Genomic DNA, 16,898 nt, shown 5'->3' on the forward strand with positions numbered 1-16,898 from the left:
AAATGTGTGCAAAATTAGAATTACATATGATATCTGTTCCATGTTCACTTAATGCTGTTTTAACGCGTTACTGTGTGCTAATAAAAATTTTATATTTGTTGCGAATAATTCATCTTTTACCAAATTAAATTAAATTTATTTTTCGTATGAACGACATTCGAAAAACAAAATAGCATTCCATGTTTGGCTACTTTCCTTGATTATAAAATATTAGGTTAGCCAAAAAGTTATATTGTTTTTATGAATAGATGACATTTATTCAATTGATGCTTTAAGATTTATTTTTACTTTAACAAATGCACATATGGCCGTAAAGTAAATAAAAAGATATATTAAAAAGCTAGCGTCAAATATAATGGAGTCATTCATTTATTATAATCGGTTTTAAAAAATACAAAGACCAAATTGTTCAATATTATATTACATCATTTTTATCAAGGAACATTGTTAAAATTTATAAGAGACATATGTATATAATGTACAATAAGGTTAAAATTATTAATTATTATTAAATGATTGCAAGTTTAAATTTCAGTTTACAAAATTTCCTGTTGAAAATATTCCTATGAATGATCCATATTCTAGAGAAGATACATAAACGGTCAATGATGGTTAAATGAAGGTCTTGATGAATAATAAGATTTCTTACACATTCAAAAATAATTATATAATATAAGAATGCGATTACAAATTTAAGATCTGCAAATGAATATTTCCATAAAAAAATAACAAAATTCTATCGAAACATTTATCGTCAAAACCAATAAGTAAAGAATGAGTTATCGGAGTAATTTTATAACCAGACTTCGATCAGGGCAAAAATCAGCTACGACGATAGAAAATTGTTGAACCTTGACCTATTACTCAATTAGCCACATATAGATTCACTCTCTTTTTCACCCTCTGATCTTTTATTCATTGACCAACTGTAACAGAGTTCGAAGGGACATCAAGCTTCATTTATTCTCGAGAATGTGTGAATTTTGGTTGAATAACAATCGAGGCTCGTCAAACCGGCATAAATCCTTTAAGGAGATTATCGCAGCGATGGCTGACAAGAGACCTTTACAGTGTTTGCAAGAAGTGCTTTATTTGAATGTATCTATGCGATAACAGCTACTGTAGCTTCAGCGATCTTCAACAGCCTTTGAAGATTATAAATCTAAGCCGAGATCCTTAAGCTTTTCAGCAAACAAATTACTCATGCATCCATTAATATGCGTTCGTCTGAAAGTAATAAGGTTGCCAGCAAATTGTTTGTGAAAGAAATACTTATTTGAATTGGTTGAAGATAAGGATTAGAATAATAGGAGTATTATAACTGAAGGGGAAAGGTTTCTTCAAGTATGAAATTGTGAAATTTGCCTTATCTGGTGGATGTGCAATTCGTGCGTTTTGGCAATTCGGGATTTGGAAATTGGAATGTTTTGAACTGGAAAACTTGAAGATTTTGGTTACTGGAAAATTGAAATTGGTAATTTGGGGATTTGGGGATTTGGGGACTTGAGCATTTGGGAACTTGAGGACTTGGGGACTTGAGGACTTGGGGATTTGGAAATTTGAAGATTTGAGGATTTGGGGTTTTGGGGATTTGGTAATTTGGTAATTTGGTGATTTGGTAATTTGGTGATTTGGTAATTTGGTGATTTGGTAATTTGATAGCTTAATAATTTGGTAATTTAGTAATTTAGTAATTAAAAATTTGGTAATTTAGTAATTTAGTAATTTGGTAATTTGGAAGTTTGATAATTTGATAATTTGGTAATTTGACAATCTGGTAATTTGACAATCTGGTAATTTAGTAATTTGGAAATTTGATAATTTGATGATTTGGAAATTGGAAGCTTTGAAAAATTAGCAATGCAAGAATTTGGAGGATTTCATAACTTTGAAACTCGAAAATCTGAAAGTTAGAAACTTGTGTATTTACAAATTCAAAATTTTTAAATTTGTGGTTTTCGAGATACAAAAGTTTGGTGATTTAGGAATTTTTAAGTTTGATTACATGGAAATTTGGTTATTTAGCATTTTGGAAATTCAAGAATTTCGAAATTTAAGCATTTGGAGATATTTGATATATTTATAAGATATTGGAAGATGTCAGAAGTCTAGAATAAAATACCTTCCAAATTTCGATTTACAATTAATTTTTATTAGATCATTAATTATGGCATACAAAATTGAGTTTGTTTTTTAAATATTGAAATATCATAAAAATTATGCAATTAAAGACTGCAGTGTTTGAGACTTTGAAGAGAAACTGTGGCTTAGTGGACAGTCTCTAGGTTTAGAATGATCTACAATACACTGGTTTATACATAGATTGATTTTATTTCTTTTTATTGGTTAAAGTGGTTTAATTGCCTGACGCAGAATATGCAAGCCTAAATTATTGTTTATTACTTGCAGTGCATGTTCATAGAATTATAACTATAACCCCGTAAATTTTTTAAATTTCTTTATAAATTTTATATAACATATACATATAATTATGTCAGGTTAATGTTCAATTTTTCTGAAAATAATAGTTTTGTGAGTACTAATAGATTAATTTTTTGTATTTTGTGAAGTTGAATAATCTATACTGTCTAAAATACTAGATAATAAAAATAAATATTGTATCATACTCAAAGGGTATATTGTATTATACCACAATTTCAAAAGTAATGAATTATTGTAATCTTTAATTAAATAGCATTTCAGTTGTTCGGTTATTCTTGTTCTCAATTTCTTTGTATCATTTTGGATCGAATTGTTTTCATATTTAGATCGTGACTCCAAGATTCTTTTATTATCAATTCTCACGGTCTTACTCCTATAAACGTAATGAAAATAATAAAATTCTTTGGAATTGTGAATTTTATTTTAGCGGTGTTATTATCTAGAAGAGTATTTTTAGTTTCTTATTATCATGTATCAGCTTTACGTTCAGATGCATCACAGTTATAATTTTCGTTGAAATCATTTTCAGCCATATTTTTTGTTTTGTAAAACAAACTACAATTCGTAATTAATTTTCAAATAACAGTAAAATTGTTAAGGGGTTGCATCGAAACTAAAACAAAAACCATGTCGACTTTGTTGAGTATTTATTAAAAACTGAACTAGAAGCTGCAAGTTGATAATATGTATTATAGAAGTCAGCAGTGATACCTAGGCAGACCTACAGATCCTCTCTCATATTGAGGTTATGTCACTAATATTATGCAGTTTGTCGTTTCTCGCAATATTATCCGGATTACTAAAATTTATCAAAGCTAAATACCCTAATATATTTGGCTAAATATAATTTCAACCTAGTGTAAACTTACATCACGTCTAAAATACACATGTTTCGAATAATATTAATCATCAAAAGTTCCATTGCGCAAATATTAAGGAATTTCAATTATTTTGATTACAGACTGTTTACAAACAAAAGTAACGCATTAAGTTTTAGCAATTATTATCATTATCTGCATTTTGTTAAAAAATGTACTTGCTTCATTTTGAAAATTACGGTTTATGTGAGTAATCTACCTCAAAACAGTCATTACAAGGATACAAAACGTTTTTTATTACACAACCGGATTTGCTAATTTGATACTTGTTTACATTTTTGTGCTTAAACACCAATAATAATAAAAATTCAAAAAGATAGAATGCGGTTTATTGAAGATGTTTGTATAATGAGGGTTAAGCAGAATTACATTTCTTATTGCCCGGCGAGGCGTTTATTAGCATAGGCTAAAACAATATGTGAATCTGAGGTCGTGTAGTGACAATTACGGTGAGAAAACAAAACAGTTAGAATGGGAAACAGGCAACTTCTTTGTTCACACTGTATACAGTCTTTTTATTACAATTATTATTCTTCTTTTTTATTTATTCGTTTTATTTCTTTTTGAACTCAAAATAAACATCTTTTGCGAATATATTTCAGTTTCTACGATAACTGTAATTAGAATAGCCGATGGTAACTATTTATTACGTACGACGAGTATACTCTTGTTACTCGTCATAACACAGATTATTATTATATCGTCATGACAAGCACACTCGTCATAACATAAAATATTACCATTTTTCCATGACATATTCGTTATAACACAAAATATTAGAATTTCTTCACGACGAGTAGACTCATCGTAACACAGAATATTGTCACTTCTCCATGAGGGGTAAAATCGTCGTAACATGAAATATTACTACTTCTTTATGAGGACTGTATGCGCAGTGGCAGAAAGTATTACAATTTCTCCATGACGATTATACTCTTCCTAACATAGATTATTGTCATTTCTCCATGGCTAGTAAACTAGTCGTAACACAAAATATTTTTCTTTTTCTATGGCGAGAATACTCGTCGTACCACGAAATATTACCATTTTTCTATAATTGGTATACTCGTCAGTTACAGCTAACTGATTATCTTACTACAGTTAATTAAAATTAACAAGCTTAATTTAACGAATACAATATTTATTTCTCACATTATAACAACTGCATTTTGCACAAAAATATTTCTTTCCTTCGATTTACGCTAATACATGAACATTGTAAAATTCAAAATTTAGCTTTTCGGAGTGAGTAATCTTTTTCATTGTTATTTATTTTAATTTTATATGTTTTGGATATTATACATTGTTTGGAAGATTTGAATGGCATCTCGCTTATGTGCACATAGCACGGACGGAAGATGGAGAACCGATATAGAACATCATTATTGTCGGACGAACTTTAACCTCAGTTTGATTGGCATCTATGCGACTATAGCACGCTCTAAACAGGAACTAATTTATTAGGTTGTCGCATATTGAATGAACAGTTTCGAAACACCAAAGGTTATACCATATCAATTTGAGGCTTAAAGTTCACAAAATGGAACCACATAAACCTTGCGTTAATGATTTTAGTGCAGAGAATCGTTTTACTGTTTATTACATAATAATCGATGATATCATTATCTGATAACATGATTATCTGATGATAAAGAATATAATCATTTTTAGTCAATTTTAAATTTAAATGTTTATAATATTTAATAGAAATAAAATAACAGAATGTCTATTTCTAATTCTATATATTTCTGTATCTCGAAATCAGCTATTTATTGAAATGTCAAGTTAAACCAGGTACAATTTTGATTATAGTTTAAACGAGGTATATTTAATTTTAAGTCATGAACGAGGTATAATATTTTCGCACTGGAAAATTAAGAAATTTTATTGAATACTGTTTTTATTGTTATTGTAAAATTTTATTGTAGACTTCTACTAAAAAAAATACTATATTTTTTGGCAAGGTGCGCTATTACTTCTTGACAGAGACATTAAATGTCAATTAATTACATAATTGTACTTATTATAAAATACGATACAAATGATTGATTGAGAATTTTAATTTCTGAAATTTGTATTTTAATCTCTCGTCACATAACAGTATTGTGAGGTTATGTACGATGCATTACATAGTGTATTAGTGTATTATTTTATATTACAGTCAATCAAAAATATGATATATTTTATCACAAAGATTTGCTTGTAGCTGCACATTTACGTTCTACGATATCAAATATTTTCCCCAAGTCTATCATGATGTGTCCTCGAACGGAATTCGTCGCAATATTTGAAGTGAGATATTGCTTGCAGAACTCTGTACTCTGTTTACAATTCAGCATGCCAACTGTAAGTTAAGCGTGATTGTTGTTGAATTATTGCCTAATTAAAAATAATCCAAACGAGGTTGTGTTTGGATTCATTTAATTTGGAAAACAGTCACTGAAATAAAATTGAAAACATTGTTTATTTACTTCATATGCATTCATGTTCTGCAACAGAAATAGCAACATCACAGGATACATATATAAGGTGTTTTCGAAATTGTAATGCAAAAGTGGGTGAATTTACATGAGAAAATAAGGCAAAAATATAGAATACAATTTTTCATGCCACTTCATTTTCGAAAAAACTGAGTTTAAACAGTTTCGAAGTATTTGTACAAGAAATTTGTTCACGGTACATAAAATTATAAGTGCAACCATTTTTCACTACTTTGAGAATTCATGAATGCCATTAAATAAATCAAATCATTTACCCCTTAACCTATAATTTTCTAGGCAGTACCGTCATTCACAGCTAGCTAATTATTGCCACAACATTAAGACAACTAAAGAATGTTAAAATGTTAGGGACGTTTTGCTTTTAGCAATCCTTGATGATGCAAATTATAATTAGAATTGAACTCAAAATTTAATCGCAGTGAAAATACGAGTCTGGTTTATTACATTCCAACTGTAGTGTGCGTCACGTGTGTGATGTGTAGTTGTAGGGTAAGGGGTTAATATTACTGAAGTTCGTTATCAATCATTCTTCATTATATTACTGATGTAGATCACATAAATAACAAACCTAATAAAATAATAAACATATTTTAGCGATGTTAATCATCATATGTATCTCTTTATCTATGTGTACTGTTGAATTACGGAACAATTTGTTGATTTTATCATTTTCTACATTGTGTACAAACTTTTTATAAATACTAAAATATGTTCAAATTCAATTTTCTCGAAGATAAAGTCATATAGGAAAAAAGTATACTGCATATTTTTTATTTATTTTTCCATATTGATTAACTCACTTTTCGGTTGCATCGCCATTACGAAAACAACATACTATAGTTTATTTAATAAAAATGAATGATACAAAAAATATTTCAAATAAAAATTGTGTATCCAGGTTGACAGTAAGTTAATTTGATAAAAAAAATGTTCGTAATTTTCCATTGGAACTGAAAATCTGTTCATCTTTATGAGTAATATGATTTTTTCTTTCAATTAAATGTTAGAGGTCATTACAATTAAATTTTGTGTTCCTTTTTTAAAGAAAAAGTGCATTTCCCTTTTTGACATTTTATAATATTAAAACATGTTTATTCAACATTAGAATGTTATTACAAAGTAAATTTGTGAAACTACAATTTTGAAGAATAACCACTATGCACTTATAAGCCGAGAAAATCGGCTTAAAAGATCTACTCAATACATGTACAGTCAAGAGCAAACCTTACTTTCTTGAGAAACTTTAAACATTTGAAAATATGGCTAGGTTGAAATTTCAAAATTTAGTAATTTAGGAATTTTGGAATTTCGATAATTTGAATAATTTGGATAATTTGAAAATTGTTGTAATTGGAATTGTGGAATTTAGGAATTGGAGGTTTGCGAAGTTGGAAAGGAATAGTTGTCCATTTATATAACCGTAAATCACTAAATTGTTAGATTTCCGTATTCCTAGATCCCCAAATTCTTAGATTCTTGAACTTTTAGATCCTCGAATTGGTAGATTTTCGAATCTTTAGTTCCCAAAATTTTTAGATTTTTGTAATCCTCAATTACCAAATTTCTAGATTTCCAAATGTATTGGCCACCGAATCTTTAGAACCCTAAAACTTTAGGGGTCCGTGTCTTTACATTCGAACATTTCTAGATTTCCGAATCTCTAGTTCTCAAAATCTCTAAATTCTCAAATCTATTGATTATCAAATGTCTAGATTTCTAAATGCTCAGATTCCCAAATCTTTAGATTTCCGTATCTCTAGATTTCCAAATTCTCCAATCTTCAAACCCTTAGATTTCTGTATCCTACGTTCCTAAATACCTACGTTGCCATATGTCTAAATTCCCTAATCCTAACACTCACAAATACCAACGTCCATAACCTCTTACGTTCTTGAATGCTTATACCCTCAAATCCCTAGCCTATAAATTTCTATATTCTCAAATTTTTTAGTTCTCAAACACTTATATCGCTAAGTCTTTGTATTCCCATATTCGTAGATCCCAAAATCCCAAAAATCCCAAATTCTTAATCTATCCCTAAATAACTAAATCCCTCAAAATAAATGAAATCCCTAAAAATAAACAAAATCCCTAAAAATAAACGGTAGGTCTCTCCCCACTTGGTTGCCATATGTTTCCCAAAGGAAGACAAATTTATTTTTGGATGTACAACCCAAAACGATCGACAAAGCCGGACGTGAAATCGTTTCTGCGTAGAATCTTCTTGTCACGGAATAACTGTGAACTTACGACCTTCTGACTAGAACGGACGTGCACACACACATGAGCGCGCATGATCACTTAATACTAATTGAGACCGAAATAACGAGCACACGGATAAATGGAACTTCAACGTGCTATCGGTCAAACACTGACGATATTACGGTTATCGCTGCTCTTTTCCATCTCGCGAACATGGAGCGAATACATGGTAAGAAAGCTGGTCGTTTGTTTTCATTCTAGACCGTGCGAATTCCATGCTTCTACCTCATCGTGGAATTCCCTGGCAAATAATCAGGAAATTATTCTGAACCAACTACATACCACTTTCTAACGGGTTATTCGTGTAAATGGGATCCGACTACGTATACGGTGTCTCGAGTTTTTCCCATATTTGAACGAAAATTCGTAAACGAGTCGGTATGAAAGTGGATTAAATTGTATAGTCTTTATTTCGAGATATTTAATCCTTTGAATCGTTTATTAAATAGTTTACTTTTTACTGTTTATTTTGCTATTAATAAGTTTTTAGTAAATACTTTTATAGTGTGAAATTTATGTATAGTCACAAAATTATACGATATTAGAGGGAACTCTATATTATATATACTAGAGAGAAATATTGGAGGGAAATATATTTTTCAGAATCGTAAGTGATTTTGGTTTCACAAGTAACGTATTTTGAGACTAATTTTAAAAATTAATTTTTAATTTTGGAGATTATCAAATGAACATAAAAGTGGATACTTTTAGGCATAATTGAACTGTTTAAATGTATTTCTAGTGTTGATTTTATTATTTATGCTAAACTGAGATGTTTATTCCAAATATGGAGAGGTTAGAATCTTTAAAGAATAATTTATGAAAATATGCTAATTCCAACTATTATTATGCTATGTTGCAACTTTTAGTCATTTTAATTTTACCTTGTATAGCAAAAACACAATGTACTTGATTGCTTTCTTAAATTACAAACTAATCCTATTACTGAATCGATATTCATTTGTAATCACATCGAGGACTATGGTTCATGTTATATCAAGTCAGAACATATTTAACTGTAATACCTTATAATGCACATTTTTTGACATTAAAAATATACGAACAACTGATAAAATAATTAATTCGTTATCTTCATAAAAGTCAACATTTCATGAAAAGTATCTTAAACTTTGTAATTTAAAATAAGAAACGTGTGAATCAATTATTTTATCGGTTCGGTACGTTTAGTGTTAAGGCGGCAAATTTAAATTGTTCAAATACATCACAGCTTCCTCATACTTAATAATGGTCACTTTAATATACGAATAGTCATTGAAATTATAAATAAAATATTTTTAACTTAAATGTTTCAAGTCTTTGTTCAACAGATCAATTTATTTGTTATTTTTAACGAGAATACTCATTAACCTTTAATTATTAATGAATTAAATAATCATTGATTATCAATGTGAACATGGCCGATAATGATACATTCATTATTACCTTCATTACTAAGTACTGCAGTAATTAACGTGCCCATTAGATTATAATGAAGCCATATTATTATAGCAGATTCATGATATAGTTATTGAAGATACTGTATCAGTGAAAAATTCTTTGAATTTTACAATATTGATCAAAAGGTTTGTTGTTGATCAAAAATTTTGCTTTGTCTCCCTTAATCATATATGGTATCGTTTTATTACCTAAAAATATTTAGTATTTTAAATAAAATATTGTAATTATTCTAAAATAATATATTCTAAGTAAAATATTGGTAATATTTTAACATTTAAGAATATGAAGTATTTAAAGTAAAATATTGGTATCATTTTAACATTTAAAAATATTAGTATTTACAGTACAATATTGGTATCAATTGAATATCTAAAAATATAGAGTATTTTCAGTAAAATATTGGTACTAATTGAACATCTAAAAATATTATGTATTTTGTATAAAATATTGATATCAATTTAGCATCTAACAAATGGTATTAAATCGTCTAAAACCACCAAGTTTCCTCTTCTCCGATAACTCAATCCGTGAACTCGAAGTTCCAGAAACTAGAAGAAACAATTCGTGGTCATATAAGCATACAGATTCACGGTCACAAATCCAGACATTATTCGGACTTGAATGTCGTCCAACCAAACTAGTCATAACAAAACAGTCAATGAAGCGTCTCAAAAATAGTATTCCAGCGTCTGCATCGCAAATCGAATCTACCATCTGCCTAAACATTAGCGCGTGTTTGTCGCAGGTGTCTTCAGAAATGCGGTATTCCCAGAAAGGATGCGCAGCCTATTGCCAAAATCTGTACGTGATTGCCCTTGTGCATACCTGACAGACGTTCGAGGTCTCAGTGTTTAGTCAGAAGCACGCGAGGTCGTATCTCGTCTACTGGCGAAGTGCCTTCGATAGTTCTCGCAGAAAACGGGAAAACTTGTGACGTGTCTTCCGGTTTCGAAAAACGAGTCATACAGTTTCGCGTTAAAACACGTGTTCGATAAATACGAGCCTGTTAGAACCTCTTCCGTCGCTCATTTCTCTCGCATTCTCGCGTCGTATCGATCGTGAAAGAATCTTTTTTTAATGGCGCTAAGAATTTATCAGATACAAGGTAAGCCGACCCGATGCAACTCGACGCACACGCGGACTTGGTTACGAAAGCAAATGTCTTCGTTAATGCGCTCACGTAACTGCTGAGAAACCGAAGAAATAGTGTTCTAATGTTAAGGTTGAATATGATGCAAGAGGGTTTTTAAACGAATTAAAGCGTCGTCGCAATAGGCGAGAAATCGCGTCTTCGTTAACTTGTTTCCTCAACATCAGTCGCCATCCATTCAGCGGACCTTGCTTTCGCGTTGTCTCTTGTCACTTCCGATCGTTTTCGGAGCTATTTTATTACATCACTCGTTTACGTGGTGGGATACTCGACGCACGTTTTCTGTCATGTCGGCGCGAGGATTCTCAGGTGATTCAATATTACGATACATTAAAAGCTGATTTAACTGCGATTAAATACGTAAGGTGGATACCATTTATGGCCATTGTATCATTTGTAGTTATTTTGTTATTCACCCTTTGTTGCATTCTATTTTAACTCTTTAGAAGCTATTTTTGCTGTTAAAACTTTCTAGTTGAAAAGTTTAATGAATTATCTTGTTGTTATTATTTCTATGTTATTAATTATCATTTTTTTCTGTTTTATTATATTTGTACATCACTTGAATAACATCATAGATCTAGTTGAAATATACACATTTCAAATTGTGCTAACTGAATGGGGAGCGTGAGTCACCTTTCAAATACAAAGGGTTGCGGTATCTGAACATACTATGAAATTCGTGCATTCAGTAAAAGAGTACCAAAATTCACATACTAACGAAACTAATGAAAATATCTCATTTCTAATTTTTTCTTTGCCTCTTCGAAATGTTGCAATATTGTGTCCTTTTTTCTTTAAATAAATCCTTTTAATAGAACGCATTCGTTTATAGCCATTCTTTTTATTAACATTAATGGTTAAGGATCGAAAATGCTTTACTTTTCGAAATCCAGAAAGGCATGCAACGAAGGGTTAATACTGATATATTAATACTAGAACTACTAACCAAAATATTTCAGCTTTCATATCTTATATTACAAGATTTTGTTACTGTACTTTTGTTGAAAAAGATGTCATATGTTATTGAGATAAAAATAGTCATATATGTTAGTTAATGTTTCAGTATTTATTTATTTTCGACTAAAAAGTAAGTGTACATTTAATGTCTGTAGTTCCAGTATTAAGTATTGTAAAATTTGATCTTAATAGATTATATATGGTTCAATGCCATCTTATGGTTTGAGTTAATAATTGTAAATAAATGTGCATTTTAGATAATATTCAGCTGCTTCTAAATAATGCTTAACATATAACTTGTGTGGAATAATTATTTATTGTATTTGGAAATAACATGGAGCAATTTTTACATATCTTTATTTTATATAACAAATATTGTCTAGATTTATATCAGAATATAGTCAGAATATATCAATTATACTTAAACTGGATGTTGACTAAAAATGGTATACGTTTCGAAAATGTAAATTTATTATTTTTAGGCATTAAAGCTTAAAATAAGTTTTAATTAACAATTAATTGTGCAATATGTGTTAATGAATTTTTTATGTTAATCCTTTTGAGTAGTTGATCTTTTATAATTTAGATAGAGTAGAAAGTAGAACGTAGGATGTTCCGTGTTAGAAGTTTAGAAATGTTCATAATTATTTTCAAGTATGGTGATTGAAAGATGATTGAAGTGAATACTAACAAGAATAGGAGTAAATGAAAAGATTAACGTTTTGAAAGTAGAAAAGAACTGTGAAATAGTGCAAAATAATGAACAGTTGTAAGAAAAGTGAAAATGTAGTTGAAGATAGTAAAAGATAATATGGGGAATTACAAGATATTAAGAGATTGTAAGAAGAACTAAAAGATAACAAAAGATAAAAGGCGATAGTAAAAGGCAGTAAAATATGGTAAAAGATAGTAAAAGATAGTAAAAGATAGTAAAAGATAGTAAAAGATAGTAAAAGATAGTAAAAGATAGTAAAAGATAGTAAAAGATAGTGAAAGATAGTAAAAGATAGTAAAAGATAGTAAAAGATAGTAAAAGATAGTAGAAGACAGTAAAAGACAGTAAAAGATAGTAGAAGATAGTAAAAGGTAGTACGAAATAGTAGAAAATAGTAAAAAGCAGTAAAAAGTAGTTAAAAATAGTCAAAAATAGTCAAAAGTAGTCAAAAGTTGTCAAAAGTTGTCAAAAGTAGTCAAAAGTAGTCAAAAGTAGTCAAAAGTAGTCAAAAGTAGTAAAAAATAACAAAAAATAATATAAAATGATGAAATGTACTAAAAAATAATAAAAAATAGTAATAAGTAGTAAAACGTAGCAATAAACAATAAACACTAGTAAAAAGTAGTAAAAAAGTAACGTTGAACGGCAAAAGAAGTAGAAAATACTAAAAAAACAGTAAGAGAGTAATATTGTATATTGCTAGCTAACAAACGTGAAATAGATATTATCAGTAAATACCATTTTTGTATAGAAGGTTTGCATTATTTGTTAATAATAAACATTGATAATAGATTGAGTGCTACAATTTTCACTGTGAATCTTCTGCATTACCAGATTCACAAGTGACCACAGATGGCAAATCGATTTTTCAGAAATGGTACCTATTGTGGTCACAAATGGTGCAGTTTATGTAGCAATGCAGTGATGTTTAAATAACTATGTTTTGAACATTCTTCAACTTATAATTTGGAAGTATACTGTTGTAGTTTGTATTTCTGTGTACGTATTTTTTTCTTCGATTATGCATTAACACTAGAACTACCGACATTAAATGCTCGTTTGTCGAAGAATGAAAAATATAATAAGAAGGGAAATAAATAAATACTAAAGCATCAAGTAACATATATTAGGGGTACCGAAAAGTAATCAAAATTTCTTCGATGATTTCAAAGTTTTTGTATGAAAAATCGAAGGACTTTTTTTAAGAAGGAAACAATTGCCTTTACGCTGGCTAAAAGCATTAGAAACTGATGGAAATTATTTTGTTGATTTAAGATTTCTTTAATAAATAAATATTTTTCGCCAGCAAACAAAATTTTGATTACTTTTCGGTACCCCTAATAGAACAAAATATGACAGACATTTCCATAAAATTACGACTATAAAATTTTGTAATATAAAATGAGAAATCTGAAACCAGTCATTTTGACTGATTGATTGTTCTAGTGTTAATAGGTAGTATAGAATCCTTAAAACGGCCAGGAATGATACATTTACTATGTATATATTATATTGTGACTCGTTAATCATCCATAATCTCCCTTGCAACTTTGAAGCAGACTTTAGACAGTAATTGATTGTTTTATAACTACTTTATTATTATCAGTAGCGGCACGTAATTAAAATTAGTGAGAATGCTGCTCCAGAAAATGTTTTGCCTTTGTTTTAAAATTTTGTAAAACGAAATGTGTATAAAAAGAAAAAGAATCTCGATAAAATCCTATAAGAATAAAAGGAATCATTTATTACTTACTTATCGATAATATTAAGGGGAAATAGGGGGTGCTGCATTTCCACAGTGCCTATACGCAAATCTTCTGTGATTATTATACAAGATACTCAACAATTAATCAACTAATTTCTTCGCATCTTAATAAATCAGTAATCGCTCACAATTTTTGATATCTGACATCATAAGGAGCAATATTCAAGCATTCTTGAGTGATTAATTTACATTTTAGAACAAGTAATTACATTGTTCCTTCATACAACAATTATAAACATTCCATATACATACATGAATTAGAAGATAGTATGTTTACATTTATTTAACATACCATATACATATGTACATAAATTAGATAGTTCTTGGCCATCGAATTAGGTCCACTATAAATATTCAGCATTTTTTACATTTTCCGTAAAATTAAAAAGTCTGCTCAAATTGTAATGATATTTATTAGCAACTAACATAACTACTACTGTACATAACATTATTAACACATGTTAATATCTTGTATTTCCACCCCTTGCTTTGTTGGCAGCTAATATCCGGCATGTTCAATATAAATTGATCATACCTGTATGCTTGATATCTCCCTTGTTTTCCCAAATATCTGTAATGCTTTTCAACTAAGATAATGTAGTTGGAGAGTTGTTAACTAGTCTTTTGAGTAGGCTCCAGATATTATCTATGGCATTCACTAAATTTCACCTTACGTGCTATCGATACTCGAGCCTAACCTAAATGCTTGCACGGCCTTTAATCGCTCATCACCCATACAATTTATTATTACGATAGTAACAAATTGCTATGTATATATCGTTATCAACATATTTAGTAATAATTTTGCATGACCTAAAACAATTTTCCATATGGCATAACGTTATAGCCATAAAAGTGAAAGTTTCGTATGTAGTTCTAATTTGATGGTCAGAGACTGTAAACATTTCATAATTGATAATTAAATTCAGAAATATTCTGTTTTGAATGAAACTAACGTTAAAAGATAACCAAATTAGATGTTCCTACCGCTGATGGTTAACTATGTAAAAAACTAAGTGTTTCGAAATTATGATAACTAAAGTAGTAGAAGCAGCAATCAAATTGTTAATGTATATATCAACTCTAGTAGGGAAAGAATAAATAGATGTGCTTAGGAAATAGATATTTCTATTTATTTTTTTATTCCTTAGTTCTTACAGCTATAAAAATATATTGTATATAATAACATTTAACCACAGCTGCTTTCTTTTCGTTGACAAGATTACGATTTCCTTTTGCATTCAATCACGTAATATACATACCATATAACAGAATGTTATATTTCTTTCATTTCTACCTCTGCATATCCTTGTTATACTCATGACGTGCACTATAGTTTATACATATACGACAAACCAGGTTCGTACTTTTATCGTAATTGAATTTTGAATTCAATTCTAATTTTAATCCGCACAATCGAGGATCGATAAATGGAAAACGTGCCAAGCATATCTACTTTCTGTATTTATCTTAACATTGTAGCTGTGAAGGTCTCAACTTCCTAGAAAATTATAGATTAACCAGATAGTTATTTCATTTCACTAGTTGCAATTTCTTCATGACGAGTACACTTATCAGAAACAACTGACTGGCTAAAGAGTTAATAAAGTCCTATTTTTTATTGTTATTGAACACAATAATAGTCAGGCACTATATGAGTTACTTTTTGGTCGGTAAGTTTTCAAATTTAACTATTTGGTACTCTCAATGTTAAAAACAGTCGTTGTTTATTAATGTATAAGGACCTTAGGGTAAGAGGTTAATTATCGAATATTAATTCCTCTGAGTTTCTGTTAGCAAAGGAACCCTGGTGATACATTCTGATTTCTATGAAACTTTGCACAATTCATAAGAACTAAGAGTGTAATCGGAATTTTGGTATCTGTTTTTTATTATAACAGAAAAATCTACCCCTTCATATGGATCGACCCGACCATATAACTGTTTTTAAATTGTGAACGACAGAAGATATTAAAAAATGTATGAAACAAAAAATTCCACTGTTTCTGTAGATAAATCTATATGAAAGGTTTTTAAAAAAAATAATTTTTTTTACAATAATTCAGTTACCTTTTCCATCATTTTTTTTTTTAAATCAAAATTCCTCTTTTTACGAATAAAAGCATTTTTTGTTTACAAATTTAACGATGTAGTATAGTATGTAGTTATTGTAATTATTCCACATACAATGGCCATTTAAGATTTTGTGTATTTTCTACATTGATTATTAAATTAATATATAGTTGCTATATTTACAATCTTTGTGATAAAAGTTATTTTTATATATGTGACACATCGCAGTTAGATAACCGCAAGTTTACAATATAATTCTACATAAGGTACGGTAACGGGAAACACACGAGGAAACGTGGTTGAAGTATTATAATGTTATTATAATAAAATTGAGAATTATCTAACGATAGAGATGGTTTATTTGTTGTAGATATTACACTGACGTAATTCTCCCATATAGAAAATACACAAAACCTAAAATAGTAATACATATACAGGGTTTGTCCAATAAGTATCCGGATTGATGTCCTAAAATGAAGTGCGTTGAAGATATACGTACATTGAGTTAATAATCTTCAAAGTATGCCCCTCCTGCATCAATACACCGTTGCCAGCGGGTTTTCCATTGTTTATACGCTTCCTAGAAGTCGGCAAGCGTAAGACTGTTCAGGCACTCCGTCGAAGCCGCTTGAACCGCCTCAATCGTCCCAAAACGATGTCCTTTAAGGCTTCTTTTAATGCGAGGGAACAGAAA

General features: G+C 29.5%; 1 protein-coding gene and 1 long non-coding RNA gene across 5 annotated transcripts in view; one reads left to right on the forward strand and one right to left on the reverse strand.

Annotated features, from left to right (window-relative positions):
• Positions 1 to 16,898, forward strand: part of LOC100883044 (uncharacterized) — a 151,359-nt gene that overhangs the window by 3,502 nt on the left and 130,959 nt on the right. Inside the window, exon 1 of one of the 4 annotated variants that reach the window (XM_003707167.3) lies at positions 8,222 to 8,252. The exons of 1 other annotated variant lie outside the window; for it this stretch is intronic. In XM_003707167.3, the coding sequence (XP_003707215.2) occupies positions 8,237 to 8,252 (16 nt within the window). In that variant the 5' untranslated portion in view covers positions 8,222 to 8,236. Of the gene's footprint in view, positions 1 to 8,221; positions 8,253 to 10,392; positions 10,647 to 10,851; positions 11,001 to 16,898 lie in introns of those variants that run through there. 2 more of the 4 variants (XM_076530331.1, XM_076530332.1) reach the window with 2 other exon arrangements.
• LOC143264234 (uncharacterized) lies at positions 2,131 to 8,081 on the reverse strand. Its single transcript, XR_013037786.1, has 2 exons — positions 6,076 to 8,081; positions 2,131 to 5,759 (listed from the first exon to the last, which is right to left on the reverse strand). It is a non-coding gene; the product is annotated as an uncharacterized LOC143264234 (long non-coding RNA).

This window comes from Megachile rotundata, chromosome 4 (genome assembly GCF_050947335.1).
Source record: "Megachile rotundata isolate GNS110a chromosome 4, iyMegRotu1, whole genome shotgun sequence".
Classification (NCBI taxonomy): Eukaryota; Metazoa; Arthropoda; class Insecta; order Hymenoptera; family Megachilidae; genus Megachile; species Megachile rotundata.